This window comes from Numida meleagris, chromosome 3 (genome assembly GCF_002078875.1).
Source record: "Numida meleagris isolate 19003 breed g44 Domestic line chromosome 3, NumMel1.0, whole genome shotgun sequence".
NCBI lineage: Eukaryota > Metazoa > Chordata > Aves > Galliformes > Numididae > Numida > Numida meleagris.
Window position 1 is genome coordinate 106,132,525 of NC_034411.1, and position 10,106 is coordinate 106,142,630.

General features: G+C 50.7%; 1 protein-coding gene across 2 annotated transcripts in view; it reads left to right on the forward strand.

Annotated features, from left to right (window-relative positions):
• The window catches only part of LOC110396269 (nuclear GTPase SLIP-GC-like), a 19,923-nt gene extending 10,036 nt beyond the window's left edge, over positions 1-9,887 (forward strand). Inside the window, exons 14-20 of one of the 2 annotated variants that reach the window (XR_002436895.1) lie at positions 6,310-6,467; positions 7,045-7,177; positions 7,703-7,811; positions 8,502-8,638; positions 8,998-9,088; positions 9,252-9,618; positions 9,715-9,887. Coding sequence is in view for 1 of the 2 variants with exons in the window: in XM_021391834.1 (XP_021247509.1) it covers positions 6,310-6,467; positions 7,045-7,177; positions 7,703-7,811; positions 8,502-8,638; positions 8,998-9,088; positions 9,252-9,313 (690 nt within the window). In the remaining variant the exon portion in view is untranslated. Of the gene's footprint in view, positions 1-6,309; positions 6,468-7,044; positions 7,178-7,702; positions 7,812-8,501; positions 8,639-8,997; positions 9,089-9,251 lie in introns of both variants that reach the window. The other variant, XM_021391834.1, reaches the window with a different exon arrangement.

Genomic DNA, 10,106 nt, shown 5'->3' on the forward strand with positions numbered 1-10,106 from the left:
GCTAAGATCTCCTTCTCAGTTGGAGTGTAGTCCTCTTCGGACCCCCTGTACGCTCGACTCCAGAATCCCAGGGGTCGGCCTCGGGTCTCTCCTGAGGCTCTTTGCCACAGACTCCAGGTGGGACCTTTCTCTCCAGCAGCAGTGTGGAGGAAGTTCTTTATATCCTCTCCCGTCTGTACTGGCCCCAGGGCCATAGCACGGGCTATCTCCTGTTTAATCTGCTCAAAAGCCTGTTGCTGCTCAGGGCCCCATGAAAAATGATTCTTCTTCCGTGTCACCTGATAAAGGGGGCTCACAATGAGGCTATAGTTTGGAACGTGCATTCTCCAATAGGCCACTACACCCAAAAAAGATTGCGTCTCTTTCTTGTTAGCGGGTGGAGACATGGCAGTGATTTTGTTGATCACATCTGCTGGGATGTGACGACGCCCATCTTGCCACTTTACTCCTAGGAACTGAATTTCCTGTGCAGGCCCTTTCACTTTGTTTCGCTTAATAGCAAAACCAGCTTGCAGAAGGATTTGGATTATTCTCTCCCCCTTCTTGAAAACTTCCTCTGCTGTATTGCCCCACACAACAATATCATCAATATAGTGCAGGTGCTCGGGAGCACCGCCCTGTTCCAGTGCACTTTGAATCAACCCATGGCAAATGGTTGGGCTGTGTTTCCACCCCTGGGGCAAACGGTTCCAGGTATACTGAACGCCCCTCCACGTAAAAGCAAACTGGGCTTGCATTCTGTGGCCAAAGGAATGGAGAAGAAGGCATTAGCAATGTCAATGGTGGCATACCACTTGGCTGCTTTTGACTCCAGTTCATACTGGAGTTCTAGCATGTCCGGCACAGCAGCACTCAGTGGGGGTGTAACTTCATTCAGGCCGCGGTAGTCTACCGTCAGCCTCCGTTCTCCACTGGCTTTACGCACTGGCCATATGGGGCTGTTAAAAGGTGAGTGAGTTTTGCTGATCACTCCCTGGCTCTCTAGTTGACAAATCAACTTATGAATGGGGAGCAAGGAATCCCTGTTGGTGCGGTACTGCCGTTTGTGCACCGTTCTTGTGGCAATTGGTACCTGTTGCTCTTTTACTTTTAGCAGCCCCACCACAGACAGATCTTCTGACAGGCCAGGCAAAACAGACAGCTGCTTAATGTTGTCTGTGTCTATGGCAGCTACTCCAAAGGCCCATCGATACCCTTTGGGATCCCTGAAATGCCCCCTTCTGAGGTAATCAATACCAAGTATACACGGAGCCCCTGGACCAGTCACAATAGGATGTTTTTGCCAGTCTTTACCAGTGAGGCTTATTTCTGCCTCCAGCACAGTCAATTCTTGAGAGCCCCCAGTCACTCCAGAAATACAAATCAAATCTGTCCCTTCATGACTCGAGGGCATTAGAGTGCACTGCGCACCAGTGTCCACCAGTGCCTCGTATTTCTGTGGGTCTGAAGTGCCAGGCCATCGAATCCACACAGTCCAATAAACTCTATTATCCCTTTCCCTCCCCTGACTGAGGGCAGGGCCCCTCTATTGGTTACCTGTAGTGATTTCAGCAACTTCATCGGTGGTTTATCTGCGTTGTAATTCTCTCACCCGTGCTCATAGTACAGGAGTGGGTTTCTTATGCCATTTTTTCATGTCTTCTCCATGCTCGCGTAAGTAACTCCACAAGGCGGCACGTGCCATAGATCTGCCACCATTATTTGCTTGAGCAGGAAGGCGTCTGCCTTTGATAGCTGAGATTTTTGATGATACAGGTGAGGAGGGAAGTTCATCGCCTGTAATTAGTTTGATCAGCTCCTTCATTAGGCTCTTCTGATCATCCTGATCTCCATCAGGTGTTTCCAATACTGCTACGGGTTCGTCACACTCCATCAAGAGGGACACGTTGTCCGCTAGACCATTCTGTTTCTTCTCCATTTTCGCCAATCTTTCTCTTACCTCTGCGATAGCTGAAATAGAAGCGTGGTTTAGGGGGAGTTGTTGCTCATAATTTTGGAGTGTAATAATCAGTTCATAAATAGGGGGTCTTCTCTGTAGGTCCTCCAATCTATCAAATGTGGCTAGCAGTGTACTGGCATACTGGGCTGGTGCTGTTTTGGTGAGTTTCCGCCATATATCTGGCGTACTTCTAACTCTCTTGGGATCATGCTGCTGGTGTGGATTGTTAGGAACAAACCTGGGGTCACATAGCATTTCCACCACAGCTATTTCTCTCAAATACTGAATGCCCTTTTCAGCAGTGTCCCACTTTCTCATCTGAGGCTCGAGGTCATCTTTGAAGGGATACCTTTCCTTCACAGCTACTAACACTCGTTCCCAAAGGGTGGCGGTTCCATCCAGGCATCTACTGATCCCTCTGTCAATGCCTGCGTCCCTGGCAATGCTCCCCAGTTGGCGAGCTTCATTACCATTCAGGAGCACACTGCTGGCCCCGTTGTCCCAACACCGAAGCATCCAGGTGACAATGGTTTCGTTCGGGTGCCATGTAAACTCCTTTCTTGAGCCTATGATTTCGGTCATTTTCAGAGGTTGGCGGACAGTTGTAACAGTGACGCCTTCCTCCTCCCTATCCCCTCCATGTCTCTTGTTTTCTTCTGTTTCCTTTGTTGGTAACGATGGGTTTGGGGAGGGCCCCTCGCCTGGATCTTCCTCTACCTTCTCCGCTTCTTCCTTCCGTTCCAGCCGCGAGGACACCCGTTTCCATTTCTGTCCTTCCACAGGAGTACCTGCCACAGATAGTGGTGCCTCCTGTGCTTGCTCAGGTTTAGCTTGGGGACTTCCCCCTCTGGTTCGAATCTCAGCCGGGAAACTCTCTCTCTCAAGAACAGTGTTGTATAGAGCTCGATAAGCACAAGCCAGGCCCCAAATAAGTTGTGCCTCCTCAGATCTGCCTAGGCCGCGCCATCCCTGACTCAAAAACTGACCGAGTTTCTCGGGATCCCACAGGTGTTCAAGGGTGAAATCCCATGACATCGGGGGTCCCCATGTTTCTAAGGTCTTCCCTAGGCCTCTCCATATTCCCTGCCACTCAGCATTTTCCGGTTTTGGGGAAAGTTTCCTCCACATAATGTAAATTATTATTAAGAGGAAAACATTCAAAGCAATTAGTATCATGATTGCTAGATTGAAATTCCAAAGGTGCGTAAGGAACTGTGAGGAGAACCTGGAAGCCAGCCTCACCACGGTGCTGTTTGTAAAACTAGCCACTCCCTCTGGGAGGTGCAAGCACCAGGCCGGTATCTCCATCAGTGCCATTATGTAGTTATATGTACACACAACTCCAACACAGAACATGATAGCCTTAACCAGAAACCAGTATGTTCCGAGGAACATGATGACCGTTAGTCCTTTGTGCATCATTCCAAAAATTGAAAGCAGATCTATTGCCCGCATTCTCCACCAATATTTGTCACGGTATTATCTAAGGGTCTGCGTCCGTGACAAGGGGGACAGGCCCGAAAGAAAAAAAACAAGGAAAGAGGAAGAAAAAAAAAAATGCCGGCGGGTAGGAGCCAGCCCCGGGCGGTCCAGCGGCTAAAGCGGCAGGGAAGCCACGGACCCGCACACTGGGGAAACAAAGGGAAAAGGGGAAAGGCAGGGGACTCGTAGGCGGATCTAACACACACACAAAAAAACAGCAGCACCAATCCGAGGAGGAACAACTAATTTTACTAAATATATCAAAAATGAGACTAATAGAATTATAACAGAGAGTTTACAGGCTGAAAATCTTAGATAGTAAACTGCAGGAGGACCACGTGCTTTCTCCACCGGGCAGGAAGGAACAGACCCCGCGTCTCCCACGGGGCTTCACCACCTCCCCTCCCATGCAAAGACCCCTGGGGAGTGCACCTCCTCCCCTCCCCCTCAGAGGGCCACACTAAAAAAGGTAGTTTGCAGTAACCAGGGAATTAACTCTTTAACTGCCCATACCTTACATGATGTAATGATGTGGAATACCAACAACAAAAATCACAAAACCATAACATAAGCGTATGCATCCGCTCAAGCACTCGCCTACCCAAATCTGCTGCTGCGACAAGAACGGTGGCTGGCAAAATCAGTTGTTCCTGAGGGGTACTCCAATTACCCTTTCCTGCGATGGCATCCGCTGGGATGTTGTGTAGAGGATGAGCTGGGTCTGCCTGCGCACGAGCTTGCTAGCTGTCTACCTCCTCCTGAATGTATGCCTCAAAAATCGGTATCTGCGCCGGGGTGAGGCACGCCCGTGCACACTGTCGCCAATCGAAAATCAGCGGGCCACTAAGACTAATAGCGTCCAACAGGACCTGCGCCTGCGATCTGGTAAGACCTCCCTCTTGGACCGCTTTTCTCAACTGCATTAGCATTTTGTAATCTACAGGTTGCCATTGGGGACCCTGTGGTCCGCCAACAAAAGCAGGGTAGCAAGAGCGCGGCATGGGCTCAAGCTCGCACATGGAAGGCATGCACTCCTGAGCACGAATAACTCAGCGCTCACTGGCCCTGCGAACTTGGTCCCGTGCCCGCTCCTGCCGTCTCCTTTCCCCTTCAGATGGCAGGTCTACGCAAAGGCGACCCTCCTCCTCCCCCGAGGAACTGGTCTCGTCATCCGCCCAACGCCTTTGGGACCCCTCTACCCTATCTTTGGAGCTAGTAGCCCACCTCCAGGTCGAGGGGAGAGGCTGCTCCACAGGGCTAGATCCCGGCATCCTTCCCTCACCTACGCCTGGCACAGCTGCACCACGGGGAGCTGCACCATAGGGCGGAGGTGCCACTGTAAAAGCAGGTGTCCCTGCCTGGACCGGCCAGGGGGCTGAAGGAACGGGAGCCCTCGGGAAACATGTCAGTGTTCCCTTCGGGTTCATACACCAAAACTGCCCATCGTCTGAGGTCTGCACCCCCGGGGTCGCCTGCCCTTGCCTTGGCGCCCCTAAAGGGGCTAAAAGCGGAGCTTCCGTCCCTGTCTCTTCCCCTGACTTGCCTGTCTTGTTTTCCTCTCCCTCTGATCGTTCCCTTCCCTGCTCTCCATTGGTTTTGGCTGTCTCAGTGTCATCAGGCGTCCCCGATAACACTTGACGCGCCGTGGCATCGAGATGCCGCTCATCTTTCACTTTCTGTATCACACTTCTCCCCAGCACAGGGATAAGTCCCAGTGCCTCCTTATTTCCTGCACTTGCTCCTTCCCATAGCTCCTGACCCGCCTTCTCTAGAGCCACTTTCTGCAGACAGTCCGTTGGGTACTCCGCACACTGCTTGCGCAGCATCCACTGAAGGAGTGCGAGGCACTCCTTCTTATGTAGTGTCATCCCTACTTCCTTGGCCAAGGATTTCAGCATACTCACCACCTCCAGCACGCCGAGCCCCATCATGGCTCTGGCTTCTCGGCGCCTTGCTCGCGCCCAATATCACATCGGGGTCACCAGATGTTGTCTACGACAACGTATTAAGGCTTCCCTTCCGTCCACACCCCCGCGTGCGGGGCATTTCGGCGTTATACACTGTGTGTGCGTCCCGTATGCCCTGCACACGGAGGTGCGAACAGAAGGGAAGCCTTAATACGTTGTCGTAGACAACATCTTGCAATTGCCATCGCATCCAGTAACAGGTTGCCCAGAGAAGTTGCTGATGTCCCATCCCTGGGGGTGTTCAAAAGCAGGTTGGAGGGGCTTTGGGCACCCTGCTCTGGTGGGCATTGTCCCTGCCCAGGGCAGGGGTTGGAACTGGATGGTGTTTAAGGTCCCTTCCTACTCAAGCTGTTCTATGACGCTATGGTTTTTTGGTTCTTTGGTTCTGTGGTTCTGTAGTTCTGTGATTCTATGATTCTATAATCAGCCAAGTTTCTTTTACTTGCTGATCAATGGCAAATGTTTTGAAGTCTGTGGGTAAGAGATAAGCTATGTTCTTGCTACAATTCAGTGTTACTTTAGCTTAGCAATGAGAGTTTGAGTCCAGGGGAAAAAACACGGTCGTGTTAAGGAGATGCCATGCCTAAAGACAATGGCCAGTTGCCTGCCCAAGCTGCTCCGTGGCTACATGCCAGCCCGACTGGCCAGGTCTTGGATGTCCACTGGATGGGGATGGTGTGGAGCCCAGGGATGGCTGGGATGGCTTGGCTGTCCTGCTGGGACACAGCGAGGCATGGGAGGCCCACCATCTGAATGGGTTCCTCCTACAGCTAATGAAGGGAGAATTAGTTTTAGGAGGTAGCGTTGACCTTATTTGTTTTAGTTTAGGAAGCTCTGCAGTTACACAAGAAGAGTTTGGCCATGGAGGCGGCACTGCTGATGGGGGCTCTATTCATGCCAGCTGGTTTTCTCTCTCTGCAGCAAGGCAAAACATCCTCCGGCTTCCATAGGACCCTGAAAGCCGTGTGCGCGAGGAAGGGGGTGTACGTGTCCCGTGTCTTCAATCGCATAGATATCAACAACTGCCTGGCTGAGCCCATCTATGGAGAAATTGGGGTGACGTTTGCAAACATATTCAGGTGAGAATGGTGAATGAGCAGGGAACAATCCACGTTTTCTTGGAAACTCAAAGAAAGGAGTTTTCTTGGAAAGTCATCTGCAGACAACCTGGTCTGTGAAGCACAAGGGTCTATATTTCTTCCTCCCCAAGAAACCTGAGATAGCATTATGTTGTCTAGTCACTGGGCAAACTAAAGATGCCCCACCATAATTCACCTATTTATGTAAAATATCTGATGGGCTTATCATGGAATCATTATGGTTGCGAAAGACCTCTACAGTCATCAAGTCCAACCCTCAACCCAACCTCACCATGCCACTAACAGTGACCATAAATAAAATCATAGAACCACTCAGGTTGTAGAAGACCTCTAAGATCACCAAGACCAACCCCAACCCATTCCCACCATGCTCACTGACCATGTCAGTGCCTCGGCAACTTGCTCCTCTCTCCTCTTCATATTATCTTGCCTTGGGACTCCCCAACTGTCCTGCTCCATGAACCCTCCTGTGCCTAGCCAAGAAGGGCCCAGGAGGGACAGCGAGGTGGGTAAATCCTGCCAGGATCTAACAGTCATTGTGGCCTTACACACACAGAACACAGGCACTCACGAGGACCAGTCTGCAGATGTCAATCAATGAGTTCAGCAAGGAGGTAAAAGAAAAATTTGAGGATGTTGGGAAGACTGCAAACTTGAACAGGCCCAAGCTCGACTTTCTCAATCAAGAGGTGAGTTTAAGATGAGGGAAGCTTAACACAAAATCCTTGTGTAGCTGGCACAGACCTGGGAGTGGGCAGCAGCCCCTTGGCAGGGACTCAGGGGATGCAACATAGGGCAAAGTCAGAGCTGCAGTGTGTAAGCAGCTTTGAATGGAGGTCTGGAGCACCCTCTAACAACCAGCACCAGAGACAGCAGAATTGTTTTTCATGCTGATCCAGTGAGCTTCATCCTCAAAGGGACACACTATGGCTTGGCAGATGCCCTGCCTGGAGGTAGTGGAAAGTAAATGGGAACCCTAGGGGAGAAGATCAGGATGGATCTGACGCTAAGCTGCAGAACTGATAAAGCTCCACGCAGGGCGCTCCTGGGGAGAGAGTCTATCTCGGGGTGCAAATTCAAGTGTGTAATGCATGTCTTATAGGCTAGGCCATGCTATTGATATAGCAGCCTGAAAACGGGCTCACTGTTTGCTCCTGCTGCTGGCCACTGAGGGTTTGGATCTGCTGCTAAATGCTCTGCATTAATTCCTGCAGACTGACATCATCATGAGAGCTATAGAAAGAGAAATTCTTTTGAAAAAGAAGGCTATCTATGAATCCCTTGAGTTGACCATCCAAAGCATCCTCTCGCCATGTTACGAAGGTAGGACTGGTTCTCCAGCTAACTCTGTGTTTGAGGCTGTGAGTTTGCTGTCTGGCCATGGACACGTTTTCCTAGCTTGGAAATGGAGTCTCAGTACAGAGCCTGAATTCTGTGAAGGAGGATGTGTAAATCTGTGCCAATGCGTGATGCGCTCAGCAGGTCACAATCGTCCTAGCTGGGAAGAAAACATTTGAGTGCCAAAACCTATTGCAGCAATTCCTTGTATTTTTGGTACCCTTGTCCCATCTCACAGTGGGTATGGCCTGAATGGCTGTGGAAGGAGGTAGCTTGAAGGCTTTGCTGTTGGGTAAAGGTATTTTTTAGGATGGCAGATGTAGCTCTGGGAAGAGGAAGATCAAGAGGTAGAAGTCTACCAACACAGGGTTCATGGGCTATAACATGTGCTTTACACCTGAATACCACTCCAGCTCCTCTTTAAAGGTGTGCTATATATTAGGAGAAATTTCTTCTCCAAAAGAGCAGCGCTGCAGTGGCACAGGCTGCCCCAGGAGGTGGCGGGGTCCTTGTCCCTGGAGATGTTCCAGAACAATGGGGATGTGGCACTGAGGGACGTGGTCATTGGGCACGGTGGGGTGGGCTGGGATTGGGCTTGGGGATCTGAGAGATCTTTTCCAACCAGAATGATTCTGTGATTCTACGATTTTGATGTTTCCCACCATTGCACAACAGAGGCTGCTAATATACGTGGGAAGAATTCCGGCAGGCGGATCAAAGACATGCTGGTGGAGAACATCGAGCTGGAGGTGCAGAAGGCAATGTTTGAAAAAGCAAAGGAGAAGATGATGAGCCAGTTCCAGGATCTGACAGTGAGTCGTGCTGCAAAAATTGCTGTTGGAAGTCCAGGCTGTGAGAGCAGAAATTGGGATGGATGAGCAATGTTTGGATAGGGAGTGTGGTGGTGATGGGTTGATGGTTGGACTTGATCATCATAGAGCTCTTCTCCAACCTCAATGGATCTGCGATGCTATGACTTGATCCCCTTGTTTCCTGTGAGTTCCTACTTTGATCCCTTCATTTCCTGATTTCTGCCTCTGAGGAGATCTCTTCCACCTTACCCCAGCTTCCATGCTTCCCCAGCAAGCGTCTTGGCCATGGCAGTGCCATCACTCATGTTCCACCCTGGGCCACCCCAGCAGAATGACGCTCTGATGCTCTCTGATTGCAGGAGCAGATCACCACCAAGCTCAGCAAGGACTTCCTCAGCATGCTGGGCATCGCATTCTGCCAGAACGAGCAACTGACGGACAAGCTGCCAGGTACGGGCCAGGCTCTGCAATGGGACATGAGTGCCAGGACGGACGTGAGATGTGCACATCCCCAGGGCCTTGCATCTCTCCATCTGTCCATCCATACTACACGTGTGAGCATTCCATTAAGAAAAACATCTATATCGTCTTTGCTCTGTTCTTATCTTTTCAGATATTCAGAATGAATACCGAGAAATCGAGGACTTGCTGAAAGACTTGAAACAACTGGACTGACCAAAAAGGCCCTGCAAGAAGAAGCTTTCTTTGCAATTTTTTTTTTTTAGCCTTTTTAAAAAATATTTTTATAGCTTTTTAATCTGTTCATTGCTTTTCTATGGTGGCCAGCTTGCAAGGGGGGATTTAAAAGAAGTTAAGGGTTTGATGGAGCAGGTTTTTAAGGATCCAAGAAGGCGTGGGTCTCCTGTGGGTCCATGGCACATCCCAGTCCTCTTTGGGCTCTCCTCCTTGCTGACCTCAGTGCCTGTTGGAGGTGCCCCCATGCATGGACGTGTGTCAGGGAATAGGACAACCAACGACGCGTATGTGATTAATTGCATTTGTATGAAGCTTTTGCTGTAGGTCGGGCGTAGTTTTTTTGTACTTATTTTTTTACAAGGGTGAATGCCTTTTTCCAGTGCCTTTCAGTTCTCAGGTAGAAGCCAGCAGAGACGTCCGCCTGAAGCAAAGCTGCGGCCATGCACAGGGAAACGGCCTGCGTGGTGCATGGAGAGAGACACCCGCAAGAGGATGACTCTGCTGGAAGCCTCTGGCCTGAGATCTAATAAAACATATAACACAATAAAATATATAGCATGGTGCCAGAGTGTGCGTGGGGCCGTAGCATGGCACGCAGCAGTGCCATAGGCCCCAACGGTGACATAGCACAGTGCCATAGGGCACAGCAGTGCCATAGGGCATAGCAGTGCCATAGCGCAGAGCAGTGCCATAGCGCAGAGCAGTGCCTTAGAGCGGTGCCCCTCCTCATCGCCTCTCCCTCCTGTTGCCCCCCTCCCCTCCGCTGCCCGCC